General features: G+C 51.6%; 1 protein-coding gene across 2 annotated transcripts in view; it reads right to left on the bottom strand.

The window, feature by feature from the left end:
* Positions 1-2,832, bottom strand: part of ITPKA (inositol-trisphosphate 3-kinase A) — a 38,495-nt gene extending 35,663 nt beyond the window's left edge. The window contains exon 1 of one of the 2 annotated variants that reach the window (XR_005828870.1): positions 2,127-2,824. Coding sequence is in view for 1 of the 2 variants with exons in the window: in XM_040600621.1 (XP_040456555.1) it covers positions 2,127-2,630 (504 nt within the window). In the remaining variant the exon portion in view is untranslated. Of the gene's footprint in view, positions 1-2,126 lie in introns of both variants that reach the window. The other variant, XM_040600621.1, reaches the window with a different exon arrangement.
* Between the last annotated feature and the right edge of the window lie 11,791 nt (positions 2,833-14,623).

Here is a 14,623-nt window from a genome sequence, read left to right as displayed (position 1 = left end):
TATCACAGCGCTGGCCGGTACAGAAAGACATCAAACACCAGCACAAGCCTGTCCTGGTCACCTCCCGATATCCCCGAGCACACAGCGCAGCCACCCGAGCTGAAAGGCAGTGAGCCCGACCCCAGGGAAAACAGCAGATTCCCAGGATCTGAGCTCTCAGTAGGTAACGCAGCAAGGAACTACACGAGTATGCATTAAGCAGATGACCCGCTTAATTTATTAGACAGTGTCATGAAGTGGGTGATACTTAGCCCTGCTGGTTTGGAGTCCCAGGTCCCAGCCCCAGCTCTGGCTTGCCAACCTGCCACAGAGGCAAGAACGAGATCAAGAACATCAGTCAGAACGCAGGCCCTCAGCAGGCAGTTTGCCCTATCTTCCCCGACGCTGCAGGTATGGAAAAGTAACTCAGCCTTTAAAAACATGAAGTATTTTACCAGCTGAGTGAATACTTACTTTACCAATGAGACATTTAAAAAATCCTGCAGCTGTGCTAAACTTGGGAAACATGCAAAAACTTTTTCAGAAATTGATTTCCCATAATACTATTAAAGTTCTTGATTTCCCACACACCTAAATGAGTAGGACATTGTCTCAGAGCTTAAAACATTTATAATACAGCTATTTTTAGTTTGTCCATAAAGCATTGCTAAATAACAACTTCTTAACTTGTAAAATTTTCTTTTCTTGCAATTAAAAGGCGATTAAGACCTTTTCCCATTTTGCAGTGCCTAGAAATTCTGTGTAATTTAAAAGAAAGTAACACCACCCACATGCACGTATGCTGTACATTTTAGATACACGCATGTCAGACTACAAAGGAAGGATAAAGTTCTAAGGAATGATTTACGACTCAGTGTCACATACAATACCAATGACTTCAGAGATGCAGAAGCAAAATCTTAAAGGGTTTGTGTGGGTTTTTTCAGGCTTCTCACCTGAAGAATCGCTTTTGCTTCAGTCTGTATTCAAGAGAAGTTAACCAGACGCCACAATGCCATCACAGAGTTCTCTGTATCGCTGAAGTGCTACAACTAAATTCTTGTTCCGGATTAACCACGCATAAGCCCACTGCAACAGCAGGGATATGGCGTCAAATGAGACCCTCTAGCCCCTCTCCATCTTAAATTTCTATTCTTCCACTGCTTTCACAAAATCCCCAGCAGCGTAGCATGATTTTAGAAAAGAAAGCAAAACAATAGTAAACGTTTCCTTTACGCACCAGATTCTATCTCAGAAACAAGAGTACAAGTGGTATTATTATAATTTTCCTCATAAGCGGTATGACAAAAAGCACAAAACCTTTTCAACCTTTTATTTTTCTCTTCTGTAAGCAGGCCACAGGTTGATGCAAACAAAACCAGTATCGCTCACAGCATTTTAGCTCTGTACTATGTGTCCTCTAAAGTAGTAAACCCACAATTACCATGAGAAAAGTCCAGCTGGAGGTATCACCTACAAGCTGTGCTACTTCTTGCTTACACGTTTTTTTCAAAACATATTCTGCTCAAAAACAGTTCGGTGCCTCTGAGCTGGCAGCAGAACAATTCAGGCTGTGGTCTCTATTAATAAAGGTGGGAGAGCAACATACATTACAAAACCCCAAGAAGCCCAGTATAAGGAGTCAGGCAAGTATATACTAAAGCTCATGAAAAAGCAACTAACTCTATGCCTTCAGCAGCGCACTTCACGGATGAAAGCTGCCAAATTACAGAGGGGATTTACTGAGAAGAATGCGTTGCTGCCAGAATGGACAAAAGCACGCATTCTACCCATTCCAAGCTCCTCCCCATCTCCTGTCATGCTCACAGCAAGAAGCAGCTCAAAAATTGACAACCACAGGACTCCAGGATTGGAAGAGACAAAAAAATACCTGCTGGTAAATGCCTGGAAAAAATTTATTTTGAAGATCTGAGAAAGGAGACTGTGAAAAACCAACAACAAAAAAGCCCAGCAAACCCTCACAAAACAGGAAGATCCCAGCCCCCCCGGACCACTCAGCCGCCCCCGACGCGCCGCCTGCGGTGCGGGACGTGCCCGGCCGCGGGGCGGGTGCCCGGCGGGGGGGGGCGGCCCCAGCCTGCGCCCAGCGGGGCCTCGGGACCCCCGCGACCCCCGGGCCCCCGTACCTGGTTGGTGTCCTCGCCGCGCTCCAGGTGCACGATGCCCTGGCTCCTGCCCTCCGTGTCGCTCAGGACATCGTCCTCCGAGTCCTCCAGCAGGGACGAGGAGCCGGTGGAGGACAGCGAGGAGGTGGAGAGCCGGCGGGACTGCAGGTGCAGCGAGCTGTCCGTGCGCAGCCAGCCGCTGCCCGGGGCCGCCGCCGGTGTCGGGCCGCCGCCCGGCGCCTCCTCGCCCTCCTCAGCGGTGACGGTGAGGCGCGGGATGACGGGCGGCAGCACGCCGTTGGGGGGCCGGACGCCCCTCTTGGCCGGGTCGGGCAGCTGCCGGGCGGCGGCGGCGGCGGCGGCGGCGCAGCGCGCCTCGAAGAGGGAGCGGAGCTCCCCCACGCTCAGCCGCTTGGCCCGGCCGAGCCCCGGGCTGCCGGGCAGCGCCGCGCCGGGCTCCGCGGCGGGCTGGGCGACGGGCGCCTGCCGGGCAGCGCCCCAGGGCCGGCGGCCGGGAGCGTGCATGGGGACCGCCGCGCCACCGCCGCCGCCACCGGGGAAACTTCTTGGCGGCTCAACCGGCGGCCGCTGCTGGCAGCCCAGCGGCGCGGCTCATGGCCGGCCCGCCCTCCCCGGGCAGCTCTGACTCACCCGCGGCTGCAGCCGGAGGCGGCTATACCGTGCCCGCTGACCCGGCGCCAGGGCCAGGGCCGCCCCGCGCCCGCCCGCCGCCGCCCCGGCGCTGAGGGGAGGGGAGGGGGAGGGGAGGGGAGGGGAGGGGAGGGGAGGGGAGAACCGCGCCGCGCCCCGCCCCGCCCCCGCCCGCCTCTTCCCCTTCCCCCTCCCCGCCGCCGCCCTTTTGGTTTCGCTTTCCCTCAGGCGGCGGCGCGCGGGCTGGGGGTGCCGCGCGAGCTCTCCTGCCTCACAGCTGCGCGCGCCGCCCGCTAACGGCCGGCACGGCCCGGCACGGCCCGGCACGGCGGCTGCGCGGCGGGCGCCCCCTCCCCGCTGAGGGCAGGGACCCGGGGCGGCCCTGCGGGGCCGGGGCTGCCGCGGCGGCGGGAGCGGGATCGGGATCGGGATCGTTCCCCCGCGGCTGAGGGGCCCCAGGCCGGTGGGCCCGCCCCGGGCCCCGCGGGGTCCCGCTCTCACCTGGGGGGCCCCGTCCCCCTCCGACGCGCCTGAGCCTCCGCGCCGGGCCGCTGGGATACCTCCGCCCGCGCGCCGAGGGACCGGCGGAGGGAGCAGCCCCGGCTGGGCCCTGCCTGCCCCGCTGCCGCCCGCACGGCCCCTGCCTGCCCCGCCGGGGTGACACCAGCTGAGCGATCGGTGAAGGCAGCCGTTTCCAGGGCGGTGCTCAAGGCCTCAGTTTCGCCTCTCCTGGTTTATCGCAATTTCCTTGTGCTCTCCCACCTGCTCTGGCCACCTGTGCCCTCCTGCGCCTGGGCCGCCAGCTCCCGCAGGGGTGACACACCGTGGTCCTGTGCCACCATCCGTCCCTGCTCACCCGTGCCCTCGCTGGGGTCGCAGCTGGTCGTGCCAGGCCCCTGGAAAAGCCTGTTCCAGCGGGCAGCTCGACAGCGAGCCACCTGCCAGGCACCTGCGCTGGCAGCTGGGACCCGCACGGAGACCAGCTCAGGTGCCTTCAGACGCTTCCTAGAATCAAGCGGTGCCGGGCCGGGAGTTTGGCCAGCCTGGATGTGCGGCTCCAGCAGCCGCGGCTGGCCCTAGTACCCACCGGGACACAGCGGCCGGAGCTCTCGGGAGCGGCCGAGGCAGGCTGGCGGCTACCACCGGGTTCTGCCAGAACACCAAAGCACTGAGGAAAATGGTTGGCAGTGCGGTGCCTCGCTGACAGGCAGCAAACCACAGTGCCTGCGGGAGCGACTCCTTCGTGGGAGGCCATGAGGGCTTTAAGTTCTTTCTGAATGAAGATACAGAGTCACCACTTGTAACATTAACTTTGGAGTTAGTTTCAAATTTTATAGTGCAGAAGAGCGGCCTCAAAAGATGAAGACCGATTTGGCTTAATGCGTACCTAAAATTGTGACGGTTTACTCAAAAGCATGATTTTATAACTGATGGTTTCCTAAGAAGACTCGCGGCAATAAATTTAAGGAAAACGGAAGCCGGTTCAAAGTGTGTGCCTGAGATCACAGACGCCGGCTGGCCCCGTTGAGGGATGGGGGGAGCGGTGGCAGCTCCGCTCTGCAGGCAGGACAGGCAGTCTGCTCGCGGGAGGGAGGGTAAGTGGGAGCTGTCGCAGGGCAGGCGGGAGCCCCTGGGAGTCCTGCTGCGCGCAGAACGAGGTTTCAGTTCCCAGCCTCCTTCAGCCATTGCTGTCTGCTGATTCTGCAGTTGCAGGATTACGTGCGCTCTATGATTAAGAAACCTTATTTAAAAGATTTCCTTATTTGGGAAACCTTAACCTCGGCGATGGTTCTGAGACCACCAACTCACTCTGTGTAGGGCTAAGATTAGTTTATAGTTCAGTTACAAAATACAGTTCTAAAGGTTTTACTTGCAGCTAATGAAGATAGAAACGAAATACATGCAATGATTTTGATAGATTAATACATGTCTAAAAATAGAAAAGCATCCTTTTAATAATATTGATTAGTGGCAATTGCTTGGATAAGACTAGGTAGGTTTCACTGACTGTTTTTGTAGCATATCAGCTTTAAGGAGCTGCTGATCTCTGAAGTTTGCCTGAGAAGTAACTCAAAGGCTTTCAGCGCTACCAGGAGAATGAAGAGATTCCTCAGTCAGCCGCGTATCACCACCTTGGCTTGTAAGCTGTGCTAACAAAAGGAGTGGTACTTGTGCCCTGACAAAGTGGTAATGACTCGTACTTTCCACTCATGAAATCCTGCATTCCTGACAGCAAAGGGCTGTCAGCATCTCTGACGAGACCCCGATACCTGCTCTACAGAAGGGTAAGCTGATGTACAGACAGTTCACAGTTGACTACAGACATAGTGAGTCAGGGGCAGAAACAGGCGCTTCAGATTTGCTCTCTGCTCTGTAACCACCAGCTCACGTTCCCACCTCCAGGGTAAAGGGTTCTGTTTATCGCAGTCACTCTGATTCATATCGGTACTGCTTCTCACTGCCAGGGTTTCACATTTCACACACTCCGGCTACAGAAAGAACTTTCTGCGTTTATTTATATTGGCAAAAAAAAAAAAAAAAAAAACCTATTTCATTCCCATGAAATCCCTTTCTAAACATTGTTATCGTTAACATATTGCTTATTTTTACTTCCCTTTTGTTTGCATTCCCATAGGGTGTCTAAGCCTTGACAATAGAGGCAAAGGTGCGATGGACTCTTCTAACAGATTTAGAAGATTTCTTATAGACAACAGTTTAAACATGATCTCGAGTGGAGCCTTGGTTTAACTTGGCCTGCTTAGCACGTACAAAAGACTTCATTGCCCACATGAGACTTCTGAGAGGGCTTAGAGCATGACAGCTGAGAAACACCATGCCCTTCAATTCCAACCTGAGCATGAGAAGACCTGAAAAGTAATTGAGAGTTGTGATTCGCATGTCTCTCTTGGGATGCAATAGATACAAGCAAGATGATGCTTGTAAGTAGTTACAATATCTCCTTCAGGATACAACTTGGGGGGTGGGAAAGCAGATGGGTACGTTTTCACAAAGGAAGACCCTTTTTCAGGACTTGAAGAAAGATACGTGGTCCTGGAAGCTGGTGGGACCCAAGGGGAGATCCCCCCTCGCCCACGGGCCTTTCATGACTGGGGCTAAGGTTCCTCCCAGTGGCTGAAATTAAGATCACAGCTCCACCTGGAAAGTAAAATAAGAAAAGCAGGGGGTGGGCTGACTTCCCCTCAGGAGTGGTGTCTGGCAGGAGCAGCCCTGCGGGAGGGTGATGCCTCCCTGCTCGGTGAAGGTGGGAGCTGAGCAGGTTCTGGGCTGGCCAGCTGGCCAGTCTGGTGCAGCTGACAGAGCAGCATGGTTTGGGTTGGAAGGGACCTTAAAGACCACCTAGCTCCCACCCCCCCGCCACGGGCAGGGACACCTCCCACCAGCCTGGGTTGCCCCCAGCCCCGTCCAGCCCGGCCTGGGACACTGCCAGGGATGGGGCACCCACAGCTGCTCTGGGCAACCGTGCCAGTGCCTCGCCACCCTCACAGTGAGGAATTTCTTCCTAATAGCTAATGTAAATCTACCCTCTTCCAGTTTAAACCCATTCCCCCTTGTCCTATTGCTACAAGTCCTACTAAAACGTTTGTCCCCATATTTCTTACAAGCCCCTTTAAGTACCGAAAGGCCACAATAAGGTCTCCCCGGAGCCTTCCCTGGGCTGAACAGCCCCAACCCTCTCAGCCTGTCCGCACAGGAGAGCTGCTCCAGCCCTTGGATCATCTTTGTGGCCTCCTCTGGACCCGCTCCAACAGGTCTGTGACATGCTGATGTTGGGACCCCCCCGAGCTGGAGGCAGTGCTGCAGGGGGGCTCTCAGCAGAGCAGATTAGAGGGGGAGAATCCCCTCCCTCAGCCTGCTGGCCACACTGCTTGGGCTGCAGCCCAGGATGCGGTGGGCTTCGTTCACTAGCCACCAGGCACAAGCAGGCTGGGGACCCTGGCTGGCTGTTTCAGCTGCTCGCTCTTTGCTTGAGATCAAGCGAGTGAGTTAGTGCACGTTACAGTCACATTCTCTGGTTGTCACTCAAACATAAGCAGATCAAATTATCCAAGTACGTAGCTGCTGTGTACAAGAGGAGACTGAGACTCTGAGCACAGGCTATATGATGTGAAAGCAATTGTTGCAATAAATGGGAGCTCTTTATTTTTTGTATTGAGTTTTGTGGGCTATTCGCCATATTCCTCTGTGCAAAACTTGAAGTCTTTTTGATATAAACTCTGGCCGTTGCTCAATGAACATCATATGAAAAAAAAGACTGAGGAATTTGCTTTTACCTAACCAGCAGCATAGCTGTGACTCAGGCAGCAATTTTAAAAATCACACTGTGGCTGGATTATTAAGATGTGCAGTAGCACAAACAATGCTTCAGCTGTCCCCTGCCCTGGATCTCTGGCCCAGAATCTGCGGGTCAGCACATGCAGACATCACTTTTCCCACTCCCCGGCCCTGCTGCCAGCTCAGCTGCACCCCATCGCGTTCCTCCCGAGCAACCCAGAGGCTACGGAGAGCTGATGACCTGAATCCAGAGCTGCCGGGGAAACACAGGAAAGGTGCTGTTGGGTTTAAGCAGCGGAATAAAGTTGAACGCAGATTCCAAGGGTATGACAGCTGACTTAGCAGGGGATACTGGGATTTAAGCAGATCCTCGGCTAGGAGGGAGAAGTAGTATATTGGTGGAAGTGAGCATGGTCGCATAGATGTTGGTGTACGGAGCAGACCGATCTGTAGGAAAGGGACAATAAACTACGAAGGTCCCCTCGTGGCTGGAATTAAAATTACGTTTCCGAGTCTGAACATTGCATTTCCACACCTGAGTAAAAGTACCTCGAACAATTCAGCTGCCTCACATGCTCAGATGCAAGAGTGGGAGTTAGTGGGGGAGGCAACGGACAACATACCTCAAGCACAGCCAGGTGCCACTGCCCCCTGGCAAGAGGGGTTGCAAGTGTTTGAGATCCTCAGGTGACAGCCGGGACAGCGAGCAAAGACACAGGGCTAAGGCCAGGGGGAAGGCAGGAGCGAACGCAGCACTCTCCTACCAAAATGACTCGCAGTGGCCTGCTGGTGTGTAGAGTGCAGGGTGACAGCATAGGGCAGGGTGGGGAAGCAAGAGCTACGCAGGAGGTAAAGAGCAGGAAGGTCGTAACGGAGGGGAAAACACGTGGGACAAACCCCACTTTTCTCCCACATCTGCCCCATCTCACGCTGCAGACGGTTGCTTTCCCTACGGAAGGGGAAGAGTAAGGCATTTTCTTCCCACTTCCCTCTGAGCCTGTCACTGCTACTTTTCTCCCTCACACTGTCACTGCTGGCCTAGGGAACAGAACCGAAGGGGGCAGGAGGAAGGGCCCTGAGCGTGCTGCTCCGCGATGGGAAGCATGTGCCGAAGGCAGCAGGCAGGTTGCAGCATCACTGGCTGCAGGCTGTTAGTTTGACGAGTGAATTGTGTGCTCCCACCTCAAGGGGCCTGCAGCTTCGTGGAAGAGCATCTGAGATACTCTCATGGGTTCTGCTTGTTTCGCCTGTTCTTGGCTTCAATAAAAGATTCATCTTCCACAGCTGTCCTTCTAGCAGGAAATCTGCACAAAAATATCATAGCAAAATGAGAGGAAGTTTTGCTGTCGTGAGTTTGGGATGATTACAGGTTAACGCTTGAACCCTAACAGCCACATTCCCCCAGCTCCCTGGGAGCTGACTGAGAACTTCAGCACGAAGGTTGGAGTTAAAGATAATTGATCCAGTGAAACCACTTCTTAGCTTTATGTTTTAAGTAAGCACAGTTGTTACCTTTGGCTAGCCATTTATAGCTCCCCAGAACATACTTGCCTGTGCTTACAGTGATGATTACATTAAATTCTGTGGATTTACTCCCGTTGTAGAATTGTGTAAAGAAGAGCAGGATGTACCTCACTGTGTGTACAACAGGCTGCTTCTGGAGTTTAATTTTACCTGCTCACCCTGCAGTCCAGGGCTGTGCTTAAAGAACCAGTCGTGGTTCTTCCCTATCAGAAGAGATTCACAGACATCTCAGCAAGAGGCTATTCCACTTTTAAGACATTTAAAAGTATAAATTATCAGAACACTCTTGAATTGTGGAGAAAACTGAAAGTTTGAAATAACTAGTTTAGATTTTAACAAAGATTAGAGCAGAATCTAATGTTTTCCACAGAAACCATCACTGGTAGTATTTATTACAATGCTGAATCTGGCATGGTACCTGAATTGATATTGTCTTTTTAATGACAGATGTTACTGCACAAATGCGGTCAAAAATTCATATCCCAACAGTTGCAGACTTTTATCTCCCTTTTTGAGAAGGAAATTTCTGGAACACTCTTATAATGTCTTACTGAGCAACTGAATAGCTAGGGGGTGGGTGGGTAGTTTTAGTAAGTTAAAGCTTTCTTTGTTCACACAGTTTGCTTTGCCAGTTCATTTGACAGCGCTGCACTAAGAATCAAACATACATCCATCCCGGAAAGCGACAGACACGCTCTAGTGCTGCCAGCAATGCCGCATGAGGGCATTTCGAGGAGAGTAAGCAGGAGGGATCAGTAAGCCATGAGCAAGCAGCTGTGTTTTAATGGAAGGGTCTAGTTTGCGCTTGTGCAAAATTACTCAGAATGTTCTTCAGGGCTGTTTGGGCTGCACAGGCGCTCTCTGGCGGGACCTGATGCAAATGGGTGCCAGCCTGTCCGGAACACTGCTCACCTTCCTGGCACCTTCCCGGCACGCCTGTTGGCACCGCATTGTCCCAACTCCATAGGCTGGATCCCAGTATGATGAAGAACTTGGCGAGGACTTTTGTTCACAAGACTTGACTATTTGTCCTCTGGAATCAACTGGAATATAGAATAAAAATAGAAATACAAGATGGAATTGAGATTAAAATAATTGGCAAAAATATTCAGGAAAGGATTTCTCTGGTGTTTTTGTTGTAATTGTGTAAAATTAAATATTACCCCGCTTTTTTTGTGTTAGCCCATGAGAAGTGCTTGCCCACCCTTGCTTTACTCGAAGCCGCGGGCATAAACCCGGTGCCAACAGAGGCACGCGCCGGCGGTCCCTGCCTGGTCCTCGGGGGGGAAGGGGCGGGGGGGGGGGGGGGGGGGTTGGGGCGGTGACCCTGTGCCTGGAGGGAGGGGGCTGGGCGGTGGTGCTCCTGTGCCTGGCGGGGGGGGGGTGGTGGGGGGGGCGGGCGCTGGGCGGTTCCCCTGTGCCTGGCGGGGTAGGGGGGGTGTGGGCAGTGCCCCTGTGCCTGGGCGTGGGGGGGCTGGGCAGTGCCCCTGTGCCTGGCGGGGGAGGGGGGGGGGGGGGGCTGGGCAGTGCCCCCTGTGCCTGGCGGGGGAGGGGGGTGGGGGGGGCTGGGCAGTGCCCCTGTGCCTGGCGGGGGGGGGGGGGGGGGGGGGGGGGGGGGGGGCTGGGCGGTGCCCCTGCCCTGCGGCCGGGCGGGCGGGGCCGGCTCAGCACCGCGGACAGCTCCGGCCGCCGCCGCCCCGCCCTGCCGGGGTCGCTCGGCGGGTCGCACCGGGGGGTGCCGGTCCCGGGGCAGCGCCCCGAAGCAGAGTGAAGCCGGTGCCTGCGCTGAGCGGCTCAGTGGCGCCGCCTGGCAGCGCGGCACCGCTCCCCGCACCCCGCACCCCGCGCCCCGCTCCAGGGCCCCGGCGGCAGCGCCCCCGCAAAGGGGCTGCGGGCCCGGCCAGCCCGGCAGTGTGAGCCACCGCACACCTGCCGCGCCGAGTGCTGCAGCCTCAATAGCTACAAAGTCGGCAAAGTAACGTGTAAAAGGTACGCCTAAAGCCTGGCTCTTCCGAGCTTGTTTGGTGGTAGCAGGTACGAATTTTTAATTACCTTTTTTTTCATACGATTTTGAAAGTAAAGCCGCTTGTAGGCTGAATGGAAAATAATCTCTGATTTTTGCATTAAAGAAATATTAACGCTCAGTTTCTGCTTAAGGAAATCAATAATGGCAACCGTGAGAGGGTCTACTTTCCCTCAGGCCACCCATCTGTCTGTTTCATTTGTTATCTTTTTTCAAATCATAATATGAATTCCTCTGTCTTCTCCTCCAGCCCGGTGGATAAACTCTGGCATTTCCTACACCATTGTTCTGATGGGATTCTTCAGTTCTGTACATGAACAAATAACCCAGGACCCACCTGCAAAAGTTAATGCTGCCACGTCCCTGTGCTGAGCTAACGTCTGGCACTTACCTTTAGTGCTTCTGCTATTGCTAGGAGCACAAAGAGTTCTCTTCGGTGACTAAACTGAGACTGCAGATCATTACATTGGATTTCCATCTCTGTTTCCCTTTCCAAGACAGCAGATTGCAGGAAAAAAAACCACTGAAAGGAAGACAGGATTAAACCATCCATTCTTCCTCATAAGGAACTACATTATTACATTTATAAGCCAGGGGTGCTCGATCTTTCAGTAAATTCTTCTGGTCCCTCTGACAGAATAGGTGGCTTCGCAGCCAAGTGTTCCTCCAACCTCCTGAATTCAGGGTGCTTTCCACTGGTCCATCCTTTCAATAGGACTGGCTGCACAATTCGTCCTAATAAACAGCGATAAACAAAACAACCCTGCAAAAGTACTAGCGGAAAAATGCTCTACACTAACTGGCATAAAACCCCTATTATCATGGACTTTAACGTCATGGAAAAAATACAGAAAACCAAAGAAAAATTGTCAAGGGTACTTTGCTTGTGCATCTGATACATTATTGCCTCAGGCAAGTACAATTTTGCCAGGCTACATGGTGACCAGATGGAAAGCAAAGAAAACCACATCCTCTCTGAAACTGCAAGGAGAAGACCTTTGCTTCCCCAGTAGGATTGTTGTGGACGTGAAGAAACAGTCTTTGGGTTCAGCCTGGGGGTTCTTTTGTGTTTGTTTGGCTTTTTTCTTAAGTTGGCTAGGGTGACTATTAACTAGTTATGAAATTTATTAACTAGAACCTAATGTTGTGTGCGTGTGTCTGTGTATACCAGCTGGAGGAATAATGAATCCTATTTCTCCTACAATGTTATCAAATTTCTTGCTGAAGAGTTTGAGACATTGCCTCATGAGGACATAAGCACCCTCAGAAATGGAAACGGTGAGCTGATAGGAGACAGGGACACTGATATGAGGAGCCTGGGGGTTTGTTTACTGAATTTCATTTTCATTCTTGGAACTGCATTTTCCTCACAGGCAGGTTGTGGTCACTTTCATGAAAACATTTTCCCTTTGATACACATGCATACGGATTCCTGAAAAACAACATTACGTGCAGATTTCATCCTGTAAGTACATCAGCAGAATTCTAGCTGAGATTAATAAAAGAGGTACTGAGCTGCACTTCATGCAGACAATGCCTCATGGCAGGTCGGATGTTTGTACAGAACCATATACCGTACCCTGTGCGTCAGCTTGTCACAGGAAGGTCAAACTCATAAAGAGAGATTCAAAGAGAGTGGATGGATGAAAGTCTCCCTGAAACAATGACAGAGGTGAATCAAAGCACACAAAAAACATGCCTTTTCAAAGGCAGGCACCTGAAAATTAACTGTCTTCATAATTCATTTTTAAGTAACATTGAACCATAAAGTTCAGTTAGAGCTTAACAAGGGCACTAATAAATCAAATCCATAAGGCCATATTTTCCTGCCTAGTCACAGGCCAAAAACTAAAAAAAGAGAGAGTAGGCTTTCACCATGGGAGGAGCTAAGTGCAAAACAGAAACCAGAAGTTTCTGCTGGAGCAGCACAAGGTAATTTTCCAGTGTCAGAAGGTAAGCGGTCCTCACGTCTTAGCAAGGTAGAGAGGAAGGCTTGTGGCAAACTGGTGAACAAACCACTGGGAAAAGAAGCCACTAGTGGGTCAGTCGCAACTGAATTCTTGCTCCAGGGAAAGGGAGATAATCAGAGAAAGAAGGGGAGCAAAGCAGAGGAAGAGAAAGAACAGGCATAAGAGTCTTGAGATAGAAGACGTCAGGTCAAAAAGAAGTGAAACACATCAGCCATCCACGGGCCTCTCCCGGGTAGCCCTCTCTGCCTCGCCCGCCCGGTACCACCAGGTGGCCCCATATGAACTGGGATGAATAACTGGTTCCTCCAAAGACAGACGGAGTTTCAATCCGTCTCATTTCCAAGGGTGCTAGCTGCCAAAAGTGGCGGGGGAGGGGGAACCAAATGTCCAAAAGTCTGGCCATATGAGGCTGGAGAGTTTGAATAGCTCCAGGTTCAAAAGCTTGGATTGGACTCCACGTCTTAAGTCCTGGGATGTTTGGGTTATGGTTCAGTCTTAAAAACACAAGTGGTGATGCACTGGTGCAAGGGTGACATGGAATTCACAGTACAGATGGGAATGTAATATGTGGCGTACCTGAGTTCACACTTCCAATCTGTGGCACTTGTAAAGCCACGGGACTGCACCCAGCTTCGGGCATCACGGCTCAGGAGAGGTGGAGACCGCCTGGAACTGGAGAGAATTCAACACGAACAAAAGTTCTGCAAAACAGAAAAATATTCTAAACTCACAAAATGCAAGGTTTATTAGAACATAGGTCAGGAAAAAAAAGTAAAGCAAAGCAAACAGCAATTGCAATACAGGGTCTTTATAAGACTGAAAGACTTAATTTCCTATAAAGAATTTATAGAACCGTTCATATATGAAGTAAATGGTTAAAACAGCTAATTCAGAGCTATTTTTAATGTGTATTATTACAATTTTAGGGAGACTAAATATTCTCATCAACTCCTAAGCCTTCAGTCTGCAGAATGTGGAGGCCGAATCTGTTTCAGATCCAAACAAAACCCCAGAACCTGAGCAGAATGACAAGCCTTGGCAGAGGCTGTGCCAAACGCATGACGTGCAGCACAGAGCCACTGCCAGCGGGGAGGCAGGGTGCTCCCCAGAGTCCCGCAGCGTGTAAACCACAGCAACAGGAACCTGGGGAACAAATCCAGCTTCTGACACGTCTGGCTCTGCACAGCAGCAAAGAATATTACTGCAAAGAGAAGCATCGCTGTGTTTAAAAGTACAAAACCTAAGAGGCTCTACCTGTAGCAATAGTTGCTGTGCAGCAGTATTTGCTGTGCAGCAAGACCCCAAAGAAGCCAAACCCGTAACCTCAGCCTTCCAGACACGAACCTAACAAAGACCAGAAAACGTACAATTCAGTTACAGGATGCTAAAAATCTTCAGGAAAATAATTTGTATTAATTTGATTATTTCCCTGTTATGCTGGTTCCCTTTCACAGACCTGATCACTGGTTTTTGACCTGCTGCTTCACTGGAATTTTAATCTCAGCATACTGACTGAGGTTTATGATCACTTGAGCTTTTTCTATAAAAATAGTTCTTAACCAGCAGCAGCGTTGTCACTGCATGTTCAACACCTGGTCAAATCTTTCTGCGAAGAAGGCTTCCTGAAATTTCAGACACTTCCATCAGGTAAATTCTCCTCCTGTTCTGATTTTATTTGGTTTACATTAATTTATGCAAGTTATATAATTTGATAAATTTTCTTTTAACTAAAGCATGACCTAGCATAGAATTCTAGAAGGGAGGGAGGTAAGAAGTACTGTGACAGGGAGAAACCATGCCAGGCCTACACCACAGCCACAAAACATAAACGTCTTTTTCTTTTCCTGTTTCCTTTTTCCTTTTCTTTTTCTTGTTCTACCTCTGTGACAGACAAGCCAAGAAAACCAGAGATCATGGAGCTAAAACTTTTGACGTACTAACAGTCTGAATGCACAAATAGAATCACCTTCCAGCTGCGAGGGCTGCAGTTTGTTCGATGTGCAACATCTTTCCTCTTCTTCCCCTCAGTCAAAGGACACTTCTGCAGCAGCAAGCAC

The sequence above is a fragment of the Falco naumanni genome, chromosome 7, assembly GCF_017639655.2.
Source record: "Falco naumanni isolate bFalNau1 chromosome 7, bFalNau1.pat, whole genome shotgun sequence".
Classification (NCBI taxonomy): Eukaryota; Metazoa; Chordata; class Aves; order Falconiformes; family Falconidae; genus Falco; species Falco naumanni.
This window is presented reverse-complemented; position numbering and strand designations above follow the sequence as displayed.